Source organism: Temnothorax americanus, unplaced genomic scaffold (assembly GCF_048541705.1).
Source record: "Temnothorax americanus isolate GAGA-0224 unplaced genomic scaffold, ASM4854170v1 Scaffold9, whole genome shotgun sequence".
Lineage (NCBI taxonomy): Eukaryota > Metazoa > Arthropoda > Insecta > Hymenoptera > Formicidae > Temnothorax > Temnothorax americanus.
This window is the reverse complement of record NW_027509812.1, coordinates 1,865,020-1,882,273: the sequence shown is the minus strand read 5'-3', so window position 1 is coordinate 1,882,273 and position 17,254 is coordinate 1,865,020. Positions and strand designations below refer to the sequence as shown.

General features: G+C 41.0%; 3 protein-coding genes across 3 annotated transcripts; 1 reads left to right on the top strand and 2 right to left on the bottom strand.

Moving 5' to 3' along the window:
- Positions 1–6,559: 6,559 nt before the first annotated feature.
- LOC143907839 (mitochondrial potassium channel ATP-binding subunit) lies at positions 6,560–9,969 on the top strand. Its single transcript, XM_077424849.1, has 10 exons — positions 6,560–6,845; positions 7,069–7,387; positions 7,474–7,638; positions 7,724–8,137; positions 8,225–8,536; positions 8,619–8,842; positions 8,910–9,084; positions 9,162–9,340; positions 9,402–9,549; positions 9,637–9,969. The coding sequence occupies exons 1-10, from the start codon at positions 6,787–6,789 to the stop codon at positions 9,715–9,717; spliced, it is 2,076 nt and encodes a 691-aa protein (XP_077280975.1). The 5' UTR covers positions 6,560–6,786; the 3' UTR covers positions 9,718–9,969.
- A 39-nt stretch (positions 9,970–10,008) lies between these two features.
- Positions 10,009–14,517, bottom strand: LOC143907838 (uncharacterized). Its single transcript, XM_077424848.1, has 2 exons — positions 14,074–14,517; positions 10,009–13,809 (listed from the first exon to the last, which is right to left on the bottom strand). The coding sequence occupies exons 1-2, from the start codon at positions 14,293–14,295 to the stop codon at positions 10,084–10,086; spliced, it is 3,948 nt and encodes a 1,315-aa protein (XP_077280974.1). The 5' UTR covers positions 14,296–14,517; the 3' UTR covers positions 10,009–10,083.
- Positions 14,518–14,665: 148 nt separating this feature from the next.
- Bisc (TM2 domain-containing protein 1 biscotti) lies at positions 14,666–16,055 on the bottom strand. The gene is made up of 3 exons (XM_077424850.1): positions 15,705–16,055; positions 15,333–15,414; positions 14,666–15,244 (listed from the first exon to the last, which is right to left on the bottom strand). Exons 1-3 carry the CDS (start codon positions 15,901–15,903, stop codon positions 14,968–14,970), a joined length of 558 nt encoding a protein of 185 aa, XP_077280976.1. The 5' UTR covers positions 15,904–16,055; the 3' UTR covers positions 14,666–14,967.
- Positions 16,056–17,254: the final 1,199 nt, after the last annotated feature.

Here is a 17,254-nt window from a genome sequence, read left to right as displayed (position 1 = left end):
AAACACGTTGAATAGTCGCGTTGTGGAAGGCGATGTCATCTGCTCCGCTCGCCGCTTCCCGCGTTCTTTTGCCCGTTTCTTTGTTCGTTCTTTCAACAGTTCTTTTCCCTCCCGCCCCCTGATACAATCAACTTCAAGGGTGCACGAGAAACGAGGTAGCCATTTATCCGCTACCCCAGGAGTAACCAAGCGGGGAAGTCCAAGAAAACCGGGTGTCCCGCCATTGTCGCGACTTTTTTTTCACCCAGGATCGGAGGGAGATATTTTCGTGCCCCGCATGAGCACATTATTTTTGTAATCTCACGTTACTTGGATAATTTTAATTATAGCAAGGACAATGAAGATAAAGAGTATTTATAAAAACAGTTAATTTTAATTTTTAACATGATTTTCAAGATAACTTTTTCTCTCAAAAATGGATAAAAAAAAATAATTAAAAATTTTCTAGAAAATTTAAAATATTTTAAGCATTTTAACGTAACGATATCTCTTTTCCGAGAATCTCTATATCCTATTCTAAGCTAATAAATTAACAATTTGCAAAAAACAGAACCGATCACCATAAATTATAACAAATGTCATAAGTTCTGAAGCTAAATGTACATATATTTTTATATCGATTAATGCGAAAATATTACACGTGATTAAAGATTGGACAAATCATTATTTCTTCGGTGCATGCCGACAGTTTCGGGATTGCGACAGAGCGAACATTTCGCGACGGCATCATCGGCGCGCGCGCGTGTTTGTAGATGTGTATACGTAGCTTAAAACGCCCACAATTCAGGTTGCTGAGCGACCCGCCGCTCTCGGAGGAAAATTTAATTTCAGCTGACAACATCCTGTTCCGCTACACACTGCGCTCAGCATTCTACAAAATCGCATGCAAAATGATAGCAGCTCGCAGGCGCGCCAAGCTTTTCTCGATGATAACTCGTTATTTTCCCCGCACTAGATCTACCGATCGTTCCCCACACGCCAGCAGATTTCTTGCGCCGTTATTTACCTCCGCGAATACGTAACGTGCCGAAGAAGAATCGCGAATATATTTACAGCGGATATGGCGTGTAAAATTTTGAAAATTTTGGATTGCGATTAAAATTGAATTTCTACTTTGTCGATCTGTTTGTTTTTTTTCACGCAATTTAATGAAATTAAAACTCGGGGAAATTATTAAACAAAGAGAGAGAGAGAGAGAGAGAGAGAGAGAGAGAGAGAGAGCAACAGCTATAAGCAACGTTTTGTCACTTTCTAAAAGTAATCCTGCACTCCGAATAGATTATAATTCGTGCAGCTGCAAAATGTGTAGACGAAAATATGTTACTTCTTTAGGTTTAAATTGTTTCGTACATTTTGTCCCCTTTCTCGCTGCCGGCGTAACACGCGTCGTAACTAGATCCACGAACGACTGACACTTCGCAGAAAAAGACCCATCCATTTCGTTCACCGATGTAATAGAGTTACAGCGATTCAGCGAAATATCTGTATGTCCCGGGAACAACGGTCGATCCGGGGATTCTCGAATTACCGCGCGTAAGGTACCTACATCCGTACATCCGCTTGTTGAAATGCATTTGGATCTCGCGGCACGTCCGTACGCGTGCAAAGATTGTTGATGCAAGAACGTGGAGGTATCCGCTGAGTAATATCGATGAAAAATTTCAGACGACCGTGTATAATTATAGCTGCCGCAATGTGGAATTAGATTTGCGGAAGACTATCGGAGTAACGCAAGTTTGCCACGCGGTAAGTATCTCTTGCAATGTAATTATCGATCCGACCTATATGGGAAACAAATTACATTCGCATTTTCGCACGAAAGTATTTCCGTGTCAAAGATCGTTAGAACGACGCTATACACGTGCGATCTCCTGATAATTAACTTCGTAAATTAAAAAGTGGTGCGGGTGGTATAAAGGAACAAGAGTTGCCTTTTTTGTTTTAGAAATCGCTATTTATATCTTAATCTTTTATTTATAGGAGCTGGGAATTATAAGAAGACTTCTGAATTTTACTTTATTGTTAAGTTGTTCTAATATCAACCCCTGTCTCCTTGGATATTCGCTAATATTTCTCATCTCGTCGTAGGTCAGCCTCCCTGTCTTTCGTGAGCGACGCTTCTCCGGAGAGAGGCGACAAGCGTGCCCTCCGAGGGGCCCCCCACATTCCCCGCCGTGCGTGCCCGGAGCGCGATTTATGCGACTGGAAAATACCTCTCCCGGAAGCTGAGGCTGACTACAACCATTATTTGTTCTAGTTCGCCGTCGTCGCGGTGCACAGTCACCCGATTCCTCGTTTACCTCGCGCGCGCGTCCCCCCTCACTCCCTCAATGCCCCTCGCGACCATTTTCTAACCAGACCTGGACCCCACCTCTTCCCCGGTTGGCCTCGAGCAACCATCCGCGACCTCCCTATCCTCCTCCACCTCCTTCTTCTCGCCGTATCCTCCCTACGCGCGCGTTTCGCATATATATCCCCGAAACCTCCGTCTCTTCCCCCTACTTTCCTCCGTCCGTCATCTCCCTCCTATATATCCGTCACTCCACCCGACCGCGCCGTCTCTAGCCCCTCGGCGCGCCGACGTAGCCTCGCGCTACGTCTATTTATCCACCTAGCGGTATGATATTACACCCCGGGGCACACTTTGGGGATTTCCCCCACCCCATCGGCAGCGGAGAGAGTCGAGGGTGCCCCCCCCCTTCGGAGCCACGCCCAATCGCGAGCCGGCAGTCGTGCACCGCTCCGGCTGTTTCCAGAGCCGAGTCCATTGGCCCGCGCTGACTTTGCGTCATCGCCACCCCGTCGTACGCCGGCACCGCGTGCGTTTCACGGACGACGAACGACGAGGCTCTCTCGTAACCACCGTCGCCGTCGCCGCCGCCGCCGCGACTCCGCGGACCGCTCGTGGAACAGGGGGATGAGAGAGGGAGGGGAGGGCAGAGAGGGAAAGATATAGGGAGACTCGCGCGACGAAGAGGGTGTTGAAATTTAGAAGGCTTCATTTGGTCCATTCTTTCGGCCGTCGCGGCGCGGCAAACTGTCGCAGTTACGGCGCTTATACTTGAATTCTCCCTTTCTCTCTCTCGCTTTCACCCTCCGCTCTCTCCTCTCTCCTTTCTCTAGTTTTCTTTCTTTTACTATCTGTCCTCGCTCTCGGCGAGCCAGCGGATTTTCCTAGGAAAAATCTCTGCTCGCTCGCGATATTGGATTCTTATATGCGAAGTACATTCCGATTTTGTGTGTACACGTGTATTACCAAATATTTTATTACGAAATATTTTTGCACGCAAAATAACGCGCGTTTTCTTTATACCCGATACGATCTGGTTAAATGTGGAAATGTGTTATTCTTTAACTTTTGAGAGAATAAGAGCTTTGTTACGTTTAACTCTTCAACGCGCTTAATGTTTACTCTGTTACCTAAATATTTTTTATATCGCATTAATATATTTTTGCTATTAAGATATTCTCTTATCTATTAAGATATATCCATGTTTGTTTAATTCATAAAAATTCTTAATTATAATATTATAATCCAAACGGATAAACATACTTTGATATTCAATTCGCAGACCCACAGGAGGTCAATTACAATCTAAATCTTCATAATCATTGTTGTAATATATAACATATATTAATACAAAATTAATTTAATATAATAAAAGATTTTCATTTATATATACATAAAATAAAATTTTCTCTCCCATCACTTTTATGGCTACTGTGCTGAATATAAAAAAAATCTCGGATTAGATCGCATATTAAAAAATATTAAAGCGACGATAAAGCGCGAACGATCGCAAATACCGCAAATCTGGGTTAAAAGGGCGACTTCGACTCGATGGCTTTTGTATAGATACCGAGAGGAAGGGTTTAATGTGAAGTTCCAGCCGTACGTTCTCGGAGTACGTTGAGTGCCGTAGATGACGCAAACTCGTTTGCAAGATATTCTTCCAGCATTCGCAAAGGGCATTCTTGAAAAACACGCGCGCTCTGACAACTTGTCGCCCTATACTCGCAGATAAGTTATGAGAAAGAGGAGAGAACTATAATAACGGAGACTATATATTAGTCTCTCCCGTAGCATAGCGTGCATAAGTATATGAATAAACAATTTGTACAAAGTATAGGGTCGGAAATGGGGTCGATCTTTTCTAAATTTCAACACGTACATAAAAGTTCTTTTGAAAGCATTCCACGTATCTTATAGTGGCAATTTCTTTTCATCATTTGGAATTCTATTCTTATAATAAAATAAAGTGTTAAAGAGATTTCTTTTTGTTAGTAAAAAATTACTAGATTTTTCATAGGAATATAAGTGTGAGAAGTAAAGTAAAAAGTAACAGATTATTATCACCGATTCACTCATTAAATCTGGAAGACCAAAATTTCTCCGCAACGAAATTTTCTCTCCCGCGCGTTATATAGGGTAACATCTAAAAGTCAAGTGGGCAAAAAGGGCATCGCATCCGGTATTCAACTGGACAGCAACGCTATTTCGTTAATTTTGAACGGTCGCAAAAGTTTCAGGAATGCATAACGCGAACTACACAAAGAGCAATTAAAATCAAAAAGCGGCGCGCTAACGTTGATAATAATATCAAGTGGAGTTGAATAACTGCAGTTATATGTCAAGTTATTTATTAAGGTGTTATGCGATCTTCAGGCTTTTCATCTCCCTCTTTTCGCCGCACAATGTGAGACAAAATATTCAAAACGTAACGTTTAATTCTGTTTATATTTAAAATTCTACAATCTATATAATTAATTTTATAATTGCCGTGAATTTTGTCTTTTTAAAAGAATAGAAAGATCCAACTGACTCTAAAATTTATTCATCCCGCTTCAATGCAGAGAATAATAAAACAACGATATATTCTTTCGTTGTTTCTACAATTAGTAGACGATTATTACCAAATTTCGAGTCTTTCTTCGCGAAGAAGAAAAATCAGTTTTGCGAGATATCTTTTCTTCGATATAGAAAAACCCCATCGTCTGAATTAAACAATTGCGGAAATCAAAGAGGGACGCGGAGCGTTTCTTTCACAGAGTATTCTCTTCTCGCCTGATCGAGCGATTTCCACACAGAAAAAAAAATATATTTTAATTCAAAAAAATATTCATCAGGTGGCACCCTACCAACTTATTTACTTAACCCTATTCACTCCAACGTTTTTTCCGTCCTTTTATTCCTCCAACCATGCGCTTTCGAGTCCCACGTGTTTTTCAAAATGTTAATAGCTTTGAAAAATTCTCCAAAAATTATTATAATATCTTCGTACTTTTGACTAAAAATCAATGTAAAGAAAATTTGGAAATCATTTATTTAAATATTTTTTTGCAACAATTATATGTCGACAAACACGCGTTGCGACTCGTTTTACTTAAACAATCATAACTCACGAACAAATTGACGAAGCTTAATGAACCAAAACGCAAATTAAAGCTAAAAGTAGTGCAAATGAGAAATGGTTGGAGCGAATATAGGGTTAATATAATACACATATTTATTTAGAATTGGATATTTTTATTTTAATCAAATAAATTTATTTAGAATTAGATATTTTTATTTGATTAAAATAAAAATATCCAATTCTAAATAAATATGTGTAAAAAGTAAGTAAGCTGTTGGGAGCCACCTAATAAATATTTTCTTAATCGATTTTTTTCTCACAATCGGTGCATCGCGCGAGCACCGGCGTTCAGCCGGCGGGAATTAAAGCGCGGAGTATAGCGCTAATAGCCGCACGGGCAATTAAACGCGGCGAATACATAAATACACGTCATTGACTCGTCGCTCAAAGAGTTTGTCGGGGCGATTAGGTCCTTTAAGGCCCCAGCGCACGCCATTCATTCGGCGGAGGGGCCGGGAGCGTCGAGGCGCAATTTTCGAGCCTCCGACTTTCTCTCGCGGCGAGGAAAATATTTTACACGCGACGGGGGGGGGGGTGGTTCTCGGGGCCACGTGGCAAACTTCCGGGAGAAGTTGCGAGTAAAAAGAAAGAGCGGCGGTCGTACCAGACGGCTAAATTACAACCCTCCCTCTCCCGGACCCTCTCCGGTAGATCTCACGCGAAAGAATGGTCGCATCTGTCAGTTTCCATGCCTGTCGATCCGTCGCAATAAACGATGCGCGTGATTGCGATAATTCTGTCTCTCCGTCGAGCCAAATCGATATTTCCGCGAGCAAGAGAATCTTGATCTTACCTTGCAAGGACGCGCGAAGGTCGCAAAGTGCAGGCCCAACGGCGGAGTCCGTCCTGTTTGCTCCAGACGCGCGATTGTCACAGCCGCGAGCCTCTCGGAGCCGCCTTTCTTCGCGATTCCTCGCCGGGCACTGCCGAGAACAAGACGTCGGGGATAAATTCGTTGTTTCAACTCGCCTCTACGCGAAATCGCGAATTTCGAAACGCGCACTACGGGGAGAACTCCGCGTACGCGCTCGCGCGCGGCGCATAGAAACGAGGCAAGCGAGCTGCCTATAAGCTGCCTTCCTCGATGATACATCGAGAGCCATCTGTGAGAAGCTTACGAGACGCTCGACGGTCGCGTTGAAACATGGCGCCGCCCTTGGTCGCGATATTATTAGCCTAACCTTCTCTCGGTGTCCGAATCCGAATTGAAAAGAAAATTCCGTCGTCGCGTCGCCTACGTGAAAATTATCGCGGTGATATTAATTGTGATGTATGTGGTCGCGAATTTAATAAACGCGAAGTATATGCGAGATACGTGCCGGCCTAATTAATAGGTGTCAGTTTGATAATAATACGAATTGTTATCCTAAGAATGTCTGTGTTACGCGCCGCGTTATTCACTTGTCATAATAATAGCTCCACGATTTCAAGGTAATTAATAATTATAAATTATTTTTGTATTATGACTGTGCCGCATAAATGTCTAAAGAACGTAAAAATGTATAAAAATTACTTGTGTGTATTTACCTTTATTTTACTTTATTTTTATAACAATAGATAAATTCTACATTTATAAAATTAAGATTATTTAGCACAGTGTGATAACTTTTCACTTTAGATGATATTAAATCGGTTTTTATTAAATTGATTTCAGGTATTCCTTGCAGAAATGTGTTCTGCGGGGAAGGAGCCAAAATGTATGGGAAGCAGCAAAGCGTGAATTCACTAAAGTTACTCGAAGAGAAAATCTGAATGAGTCGAAGCTCTCCTCGTGCATATTGAAATTTGGTGGACTTGGGATAACGACCGCTTGTCTTTTAAAGTCATGTAATCAAATTGTGTTTTGTAAAGAAGCTAGAAGGATAAGCGACATAAGTCCAGTCACTCCGACCGAGCCTGAATTGACTTTTGAGTGGACAAAATTTTTCAAATATTTATACCCGCACATCTGGTACTTGTTACTGGCACTATCAGTGAGTATTTATAAATGTGGCAAAAGTATAATTAAATGAATCTGATATTGTTGCAAATTACATACCGGCAATCCACTACTTTGTAGAGCGCGTTAATAGTAGCACTGTTAAACATACAAATACCGCAGTGCGTTGGAAGTGTCATAAATGTGCTGACTGAAATATGTCAGAACAAAAGCGATTCTGCAAAACATGTCATTCTGCAGCTCACTCAGCCAGCTTTCGTTTTGGGACGCGTGTACTTGGCGCAAGTAAGATAATTAAAACAATATTCTTTTCCCAGTGTTTCTAAATTCCATACTTGTCGTAATTAAATTCTAATATTTATCTTTCTAGGCATTTTTTACCTTTATATATATTTATACTCTTTCACACGTTGGCGAAAGGGTCGCAGTGAGCTTACGTCAGGATTTGTTCAAGTCAATTATTATGCAAGACATAGCGTTTTTTGACAAAACACGCTCTGGTGAAACAGTAAGTCGATTGACCAGTGATATTCAGGATTTTAAAAGTTCATTTAAGACTTGCATTTCTCAAGGTTTGAGAAGCTTCGCGCAAATTATCGGTTGTATCATCTCTGTAATAGTGATATCACCGCAACTGACCGCTCTTGTGGTATTCAGTTTGCCCCCAATAATTTTTGTCGGTACTCTCCTGGGAAGGAGTTTGCGCAAGTTGTCGATGGAAGCGCAAAGTCAAGTCGCAAAATCTACTGCCGTGTGCGAAGAAGCCATACAAAATATCCGAACGGTACTTCAAATAAATGATCAACTAAAAAGGTATCTTACAAAAATTTTAATACCACACTCCTTACACTCGCTTTTTTTTCTTTGTCAGGTGAGAGCTTTCGCCGCTGAAGAGAAAGAGGCGGAAATGTTTTACAAGGAGATCGAACGTTCGTCTGATTTATACGAACGATTAGCTTTCGGTATAAGCTTCTTTCAAGCAGGAACGAATTTACTGCTCAACGGTATCTTACTGTCCACGTTATATTTTGGTGGGCAGTTACTCTCCACGGGACAATTGTCCCCGGGAAATCTCATGGCATTTTTAATGGCTACGCAAACCATACAGAAGTCCTTAGGTCAGTTGTCGGTGCTCTTCGGGACCTTTGTCAGAGGACAAAGTGCGGGGGCCAGGATTTTCCAGGTAATTTTTATTTAGATTATGCAGTTTTTTATTTATAAGAAAGAATTTATAAAGTAGGTATTTTATTGTCTCTTTCTTTTAGTATCTAGATATGCCGCCTTCGCCAATGATGACCGGTGGTGACGTAATCGCGGATAAATCCCTGGCAGGGAATATAGTTTTCAAAAATGTCACATTTAGCTATCCCACTCGACCTAATTATGTCATTTTGGAAAATTTCAACTTACACATTCCCGCTGGAAAAACCGTGGCTATTGTCGGCACTAGCGGTAACGGTAAATCAACAGTGGCTGCATTATTAGAAAGGTACGATCCATTTTCGAATCCAATGACGATCATATTTTACTTGAAATTTATATGTAAAACGGTACAGATTTTATGACGTCGACGAAGGCTCCATTACTATTGACGGTCGAGATATCAGATCTCTCAACTCAACTTATCTCAGAGGCAATGTTTTGGGTTATATAAATCAAGAGCCTACTTTATTCGCCACCAGTATCATGGAAAATATTAGGTACGGAAGGCAAGACGCAACAGATGAAGAGGTAATAAAGTATTGAAATTAATATGAGTATTACTGCATGAAATATTTTACTATTTTTAAATAGCTTAATCAATTTAGGTCATTGAGGCAGCTAAAGAAGCAAATGCGCACGAATTCATAACGAAATTCCCAGACAGCTACGCGACAGAAGTTGGAGAAAGAGGCACGCAGCTCTCTGGTGGACAAAAGCAACGGGTTGCTATCGCCAGAGCTTTGTTAAAACAACCGTCTATATTAATTCTGGATGAAGCAACAAGGTAGGAAATTGCAAGGAGATTGTAAGATTTGTTTTGGTGTTTATCTATTGTCTATGTTTAGCGCGTTGGACTATGAAAGTGAGAGGATCGTTCAAAAAGCAATTGAAAATGTTACGAGAGGCAGAACAGTGCTTGTAATCGCTCACAGGTTGAGTACCGTTAAAGGAGCTGACGTAATTGTCGTGTTGCAACGTGGTATCATTGTGGAGGTATGCTTTAATCGATAAAATTAACATATCTTTATTAGAATCCTCATAGGTAATTAATATATAAATAAAATATATATTTTTCCTTAGATGGGCACACATTCGGAATTAATTAAACGGAAAGGGGTATATCACACACTCGTTAACGAGCAAGAAAAAGAAAACGTGTAAGAGAGTAATAAGGCTTAGAATATGCAAATTATATTAGTACAAATGTGATTAATGTAAAAAAAAAAATCGGTAAGAAGATATTATTTATTATTATATTTCCTCTCGTTTTGTAAAATAATTTTTTCTTTCTATCTCGTTGGTTGTATAGGAAAATGGATTTATGTACTATGTATATGTATTCTATTCATGACTACCTCAGAAACGGGAATCAAATTACGAATCATAATAAATTATTATTTTACCTTCACATAATATTCATATCATATATACGCATGCACTTTTTAACGATATATCTACATACTCTAACGAAAGTATATTATATATTGTGAATTTATTTAAGATATATATTTATTTATAATTAGTATGTTATTCAGTGAAAGAAGCAGGTGCTTCCATGCTATCCTTACCATTTTGCATTACCAGATCTGTGTCTGAAATAGACTGATCTTGTATGGAAGATATTGTAGTTGCAATATCCATCGGTGCGGTTATTTCCTTCGAAATCAAAGTGGATCTCGGAGTCGGTGTTAAATATAAATCGTCAGTATTTTCAGGTGAATAGGTAGAAATACTTTCGACTTCATCCGGTGTAGATAAGCTGGTGTCTGCAAGTTTACTGTCTATCGAGGGAATAGCTTCAAGTGATCCTTCTGTAGTAAGCTGATCAATAGCTGTTTGTGATGGCAGAATCACAGGTGTCGACGTAGGGGATAATACATCAGAATCATCATTCCTCGGACTATCTGTGGTTGCTGGTATATAATCTAACGCTGATGTTAAACTCGGATCAACTACTTCAGTGTTGGAATTTGGTAATGTTACTGCACTATCATCTTTACTATACATTTCTGTATTGAAATTCGATGCGTCCTCTTCGTTGTTTTTGTATTGTTCTGTAGGCGCATCTTGCACTTTTTCATCTATATTTGGTGATACTTCGCTGATTGGAGGGGATTCTGGTACGTCACTTATTGTTGGCGTCAAGTACGGATCAACTGAATCTGTATTGAAATTCGATGTAATCACAGTACTATCTTCGTTATTTTTATATTGTTCCGTAGGCACATTTTGTATTTCTTCATTTATATTCGGCGATACGTCGCTGATTGGAGAGGATTCCGGTACATTACTTATTGTTGGTGTCGAGTACGAATCAACCGAATCTGTACTGAAATTCGGTGGAATCACAGCACTGTCTTCATCGTTTTTATATTTTTCCGTAGGCGCATCTTGAATTGTTTCATTTATGTTCGATGATACATCGCTGATTGAAGGTGATTCTGGTATTTCACTTACTACTGGTGCTGAGTATGGATCTGTATTGAAATTCGGTGGAATTACAGCACTGTCTTCGCTAATTTTATATTGTTCCGTAGGCACATTTTGCATTTTTTCATCTACATTCGATGATATATCACTGATTGGAGAGGATTCCGGTACATTACTTATTGTTGGTGTGGAGTACGAATCAACCGAATCTGTACTGAAATTCGGTGGAATCACAGCACTGTCTTCATCGTTTTTATATTTTTCTGTAGGCGCATCTTGAATTGTTTCATCTATGTTCGATGATACATCGCTGATTGAAGGAAATTCTGGTATTTCACTTACTGTTGGTGCCGAGTACGAATCAACTGAATCTGTATTGAAATTCGGTGGAATCACAGCACTGTCTTCGTTACTATATTGTTCCGTAGGCGCGTCTTGCATTTTTTTATCTATATCCGGTAATACGTCGCTGATTGGAGAGGATTCTGGTACATCACTTACTACTGGTGTTGAATATGGATCAACCGAATCTGTATTAAAATTCGGAGGAATCAGTGCGCTGTCTTCATTATTTCTATATTGTTGCGTAAGGTGGTCATCTTGTATTTTTTCATCTGTATTTGGTGATACGTCACTGATTGGAGAGGATTCTGATACATTACTTACTGTTGGTGCCGAGGACGAATCAACCGAATCTGTATTGAAATTCGGTGGAATCACAGCACTATCTTCTTTATTTTTATATTGTTCCGTAGGCGCATCTTGCATTTTTTCACCTGTATTCGGTGATAGTTCGCTGATTTGAGAGGATTCCGGTATATTACTTACTGTTGGTGCCAAGTATGGATCAACTGAATCTGTATTGAAACTCGGTGGAATTACAGCACTGTCTTCGCTAATTTTATATTGTTCCGTAGGCACATTTTGCATTTTTTCATCTACATTCGATGATATATCACTGATTGGAGAGGATTCCGGTACATTACTTATTGTTGGTGTGGAGTACGAATCAACCGAATCTGTACTGAAATTTGGTGGAATCACAGCACTGTCTTCATCGTTTTTATATTGTTCTGTAGGCGCATCTTGAATTTTTTCATCTATATTCGATGATACATCGCTGATTGAAGGTGATTCTGATATTTCACTTACTACTGGTGCTGAGTATGGATCTGTATTGAAATTCGGTGGAATTACAGCACTGTCTTCGCTATTTTTATATTGTACCGTAGGTACATCTTGCATTTTTTCACCTGTATTCGGTGATACTTCGCTGATTTGAGAGGATTCCGGTATATTGCTTACTGTTGGTGCCAAGTATGGATCAACTGGATCTGTATTGAAACTCGGTGGAATTACAGCACTGTCTTTGTTATTTTTATATTGTTCCGTAGGTACATCTTGCATTTTTTCATCTATATTCGGCGATACATCGCTAATTGGAGGGAATTCTGATGCATCACTTATTGTTGATGCCGAGTATGGATCTGTATTGAAATTCGATGGAATTACAGCACTGTCTTCGTTATTTTTATATTGTTCCGTAGGTACATCTTGCATTTTTTCATCTATATTCGGTGATACATCGCTAATTGGAGGGAATTCTGGTGCATTTATTGCTGGTGCCGGATTAATTGTTTCAGTGTTGAAATTTGATAGCGTCATTGTGCTGTCTTCGATATTTTTATACTGTTCTGTGGTTACATCTGGTGTTGCTTTATTTAATTTTGATAATACGTAGCTGCCCGAAGAAAACGGTGTCGTGTCAGTCGTCTCACTGTCCACGTCAGCATTTGCACGATACTCCGGTTTGATTGAGGTCGTAGAAGTCGTGACAGAATGCGGTGCATCATTGAGTTCTGTCGTTAATAATGACGATGATTCGTTCTCCTCGTTTTGTCCTTTGTCAGATGTTTTTTGCACAGGTTCAGCCAGATTTGGAACTTGGCTGTGCATTATCTCTTCGTCAATACCGTCAGGAACTAAAACTTCTTTCACTGAATCCGATACATCCATATTGCTATCATTATCGTTATTCTCTAACAGTGTGCCTGTTATACTTCCAGGGGTAGTAATAATAATATCGTCATAAATTTTAGAATTTACATTTTCCTTCTTTTCTACAATAGGATCGTCTACGCTGGCCGTACTTTCATCGAGTATTTCAGAGGTTTCTTTTACATTTCTTTCTTCAGCTTCATCGACACTTGGAGATTCCACATTCTCGCCCGGCGCATCCGGAACACATATTGTATCCACCGAGTTATTGTTCTGGCAGTCCGGCACAACGTTGCAGACTCCTCTGTCCACTTGATACCCCGTGTTCCGTGGACACTTGAAAACGCTCTGATAGAATCGATGTCCGTTCGTGTCGCACGTGTAAAACATAGAACAGTGGCCGAGCACGGGAAATCGGCCGGATCTCGTGCAGCTTGGCACTCTAACGCGATCGAAATACATGTAGCTATCCGGTGGGATGATATTGGGAGTTAGCTTGCTTGAATCGTAGTAGACACATCGTTGCAGACGATTGTCGAAGATCTGCCCGCTCGCACACTGCGCTAGGATTGATTTACCGCGTTTGCAGATGTGATAATATAGAGAGCTCTTGCAATGCGGCTTCAGGACGTTGAGGCCACAGGATCGTCTGTTTTCAACGTGAAGCACCTTGCCGCCTCCTGGCACGCCCAGGCAACGTCCTTCCTCTCGATCATAGTACTGATTTAACTTGCAACAATGTATACTTGCAACAAAGGGCTTAAGTGTTCGTCGACGCCGGATTACCTGCAGTTCCACAGCGTTTCTTTCTGTATCATCAGTGTACTGCAAAAATTATTCCTTCGATATAAAGATTAACACAGTAAAGCGCTTAATAAAATTTACACCTTATTATTTGAAAAATAAATGTATTATATATGAAAAATAATATATTTGCAATTTATTTTTTCTTTTAATATACTTGGAAATTTCAATAACGCTTCTTCTGTTAGATTCACAAACTTCTCTTGAAACATATTCTAGTTTTATTCCGTTCTTGAAAATTAGATGTTTAGATACGTATTGCATTGCGATGATAAAATTGCTTACTCCAGAATTGCTCGACGAACGATATACTATCGCAATTAATAGTAAGATTCCGAGCGGTAGAAGTAGAGTCTTCATAGTTGAAGTCATCGTACGAAGCGGCTCGTTTCTCAACCGACGTGCCGTCCCGAATACCGATTTAACGAAACGCGTCTGTCTTTTCAATCGCGAGGGGATAACTTTAAAGAGCTCGTCGTGGAGGTGTGCGGATTTATATATTTTCATATCGGAAACGTGCCGGTTAATATGTACAAAAGGCGAAGTGACAACGCATCTTCGATCGGCATCGTCTCAGGATTTCCGAGAACGCGAGATGTTCGTGCGCGAAACGCCGTTACCGAGCTGCCCGCACGAAAATAAAAGGATAATAATGAACGCTTCTTGCTTTCGCATTTATATCAGAGGAACGAGAGATTGGGAACAAATGCGGGATCGCACGAATCGAATTACGTCGGTGCATCGACATTACAAAGTATAGCTCGCGATAAATCGCTCAAGGCCGACTGAGTCATAATTGCGGTATTCGACAGTTTGATATTTGTGTTCTGAGAAAAACTCCGGTCGGATTTGCAAAGCACAATGAACGACGGAGAGCCTTAGAAATAAAAACAAAGTTTATTATTTAATTATATCAATTGACAATACGTAAATCAGCAGTAAATCTTTATACATACAGTGTTTTTCGTTGAGAGAGACGAATATCTACAAGTTAACGAGCTCGGCTTATCTATTAGAATAGGATACAAAGATTAATTTACATTGAAATATATATAAAACGAAATAGAACTCCATTCTAGGATTTATACATCGTTGCTCGCGACAGAAGCAGAAGCTATTATACAATCATATATTTTTAGAGAAGTCGTCATTTATGCGCTTCGGGTATACCGGTTGCTCTCAGCAGTCATATTGTGGCACTCTGTACGTAAAATTGTTGCTCCTTACGATGTTAATCCCGGCGCCGTAATATGGCATCACGTAGTGCGAGCCGTCCGCCGGCCCTACGATCTGCGTGGCTATCAGAATCACGTCGGCGAACTGGCCAAGGAAGAGAAATCCCAGCGTGCTTAGCTTGAGCAGGCCCAGGGCGGGATATCCGAGGTAAAATCGATCCGCTCCGAACATACCGAGAAATATCGACAGCAGCAACGACGTCTCAAAGGAATATCCATTTCTGAAAGTGACAATTCTAACGTGAACATCAAAAAATCTTGCAACAAACCTGAAGTACTTAATTATGGACATCCAAAAGTCACACTTACGTCCATTTGCACGGTATATCCTTCTTGAACGTGTTATTCTTCGTTTCTATGCAGACGAGGCGATCGGCAGCTAGACACAGCACTGTGGAAAACGAGAAATTACGTTCAGTTTCGTCAGAATTATAATTTCGAGGATTCGCTCGCTCGCAAACCGTTATTTCCGGATGTACGATAATATGAGGAAAAAAAACATTCACCGCGCAACGCAAAACGAAGGATCACGAACAAAACAAAACTACTGTAAATAAAAGTATAAAACGCCGGGAAAAAATATAAAAGTGCGAAAGTGCGAAAGAACGTAACGCGGAGGAGAGATTGAGGTTAGAGACACCGAGAGATTCTGCCGTTCGAGAGGTAGAGCCCCCCCCCTACCTTTGGCCTTGTTCTCCTTGGTGCAGCCGCGCGGTTGCTGCGTCTTCGGATCTATGAAATCATAATCGGGATGAGGACAGATGTACTGCCCCATTCGTAGGTTATTGCAGTCGACCTCGTATGTGTCCGCGCCATCGGACAGCGCGATCACCGGGAGGAGGACGAGCAGCCCGCTAAGGAGTCGCGCCGAACGGGACATGCCGTCTCATTTTACGCGACGTTACTTCGGCAACGACCGCGACATTGCCCCGTCGCTTCTCACGATCGCGAGACGACGGACGACGACGTTCGCATCCTCGTGTTTTGAAACGTCAGTCGGAGTCGGAGATGGAGACATTGGAGACTGTCGACTGTCGAGGGGCTCGGGCTAGCTTTTCCGCGCATCGACGGAGTCGCCGCCAATTGTCATGCCGATGAAACGGTCCTTATTCAAACTACCCGCTGCGGATAAAATTATTCTCGCGTACGATAACAGCGAGAACCGATAGGCACGTCGCGCTCTGAGACACAAAATATTATTCCCGTTATTAGGAGAGCAGGACAGCAAGGAGGAAACCCAAGATTGCCCGCACTTCATAATCCAACTTTTGCCTTATTAGTATCCTTGGTACAATAGCGACATTCAGCCATCCGATAATGAGAATTTCGACGGATAAACGTGAAAGAATAAAAATGAGCAATAAATGAGCATCTATTACAAAACCATGCAATGATTTAAAATTTGAAAAGATCGTGCTTCGCGCACAAATAAGTCAACAGAAACGAATCGCTGTGTTGGAAGTATGGCGTATATGGAGACGCCAGCGTCTCGTCGATGCAAACTGACTTTCACGTCGATTTGTCATTATGCAACAACATTTTGAAGCCTTTTACTGTCTAATTTAGTTCGAGAAACCATGCGTTGCGTTTATGAACATATAGAAATATTAACATAAATGTATTTCTTTGGATTCATCTAGGTAGTGTCGCGCGTCGTTATATCCGGAGCGTCGCGTCTTTCGTCGGCATTTTGGAGCTCTCTCTATCTCGTTGACTCAGCACTATGCAACAACATTATGAAACGTTTTGTCGTCTGATTCTTCTCGAGAGGGGATACCTTGCGCTAAAGCCCCCCACAATATGAACATATTTCTTGCGATTCGTTCAGAATCGTTCCCGGGGGATTTCGGAGTTTTTATTTTCCTGCCGCGGAGCGTCGCGCGACGCTATTCATACAGTTCCCTTTTTCTCGCTGGCTATAACACTATATGCAACAACATTCTAAAACCTTTTATCGTCCAATTACATTCGAGAAAGCATGCCTCGCATTAAAGGACACGTAACAATATTGAAATGAACGTATTTCTCGAGATTCGTTCAGTATAGTTCGTCGCATTTCAGAACTTCGACTTTCTCGCCGAGCGACGGCACTCGCGTCGCTATCTTTTTCTCGTTGTCTAGCATTATATGCAGCAGCATTCTAAAACTCTTTATCGTCTAACGTTGTTTGAGAGAGCGCGCCTCGTATTAAAGGACACGTAACAATGTTAACGTAAATGTATTTCTTGAGA

Bases quoted from the DNA above. Each gene is read 5' to 3' on its own strand.
- LOC143907838 (XM_077424848.1), bottom strand. From the start codon at position 14,295: ATGAAAATATATAAATCCGCACACCTCCACGACGAGCTCTTTAAAGTT. The intron at 13,810-14,073 runs GTAAGCAATTTT...TAATTTTTGCAG, and splicing joins GTTCGTCGAGCAATTCTGGA to TACACTGATGATACAGAAAG.
- LOC143907839 (XM_077424849.1), top strand. From the start codon at position 6,787: ATGTCTGTGTTACGCGCCGCGTTATTCACTTGTCATAATAATAGCTCC. The intron at 8,843-8,909 runs GTACGATCCATT...AAAACGGTACAG, and splicing joins GTGGCTGCATTATTAGAAAG to ATTTTATGACGTCGACGAAG. The intron at 9,341-9,401 runs GTAGGAAATTGC...GTCTATGTTTAG, and splicing joins ATTCTGGATGAAGCAACAAG to CGCGTTGGACTATGAAAGTG.
- Bisc (XM_077424850.1), bottom strand. From the start codon at position 15,903: ATGTCCCGTTCGGCGCGACTCCTTAGCGGGCTGCTCGTCCTCCTCCCG. The intron at 15,415-15,704 runs GTAGGGGGGGGG...CGTTTTCCACAG, and splicing joins CAAGGAGAACAAGGCCAAAG to TGCTGTGTCTAGCTGCCGAT. The intron at 15,245-15,332 runs GTAAGTGTGACT...TGTCACTTTCAG, and splicing joins GATATACCGTGCAAATGGAC to AAATGGATATTCCTTTGAGA.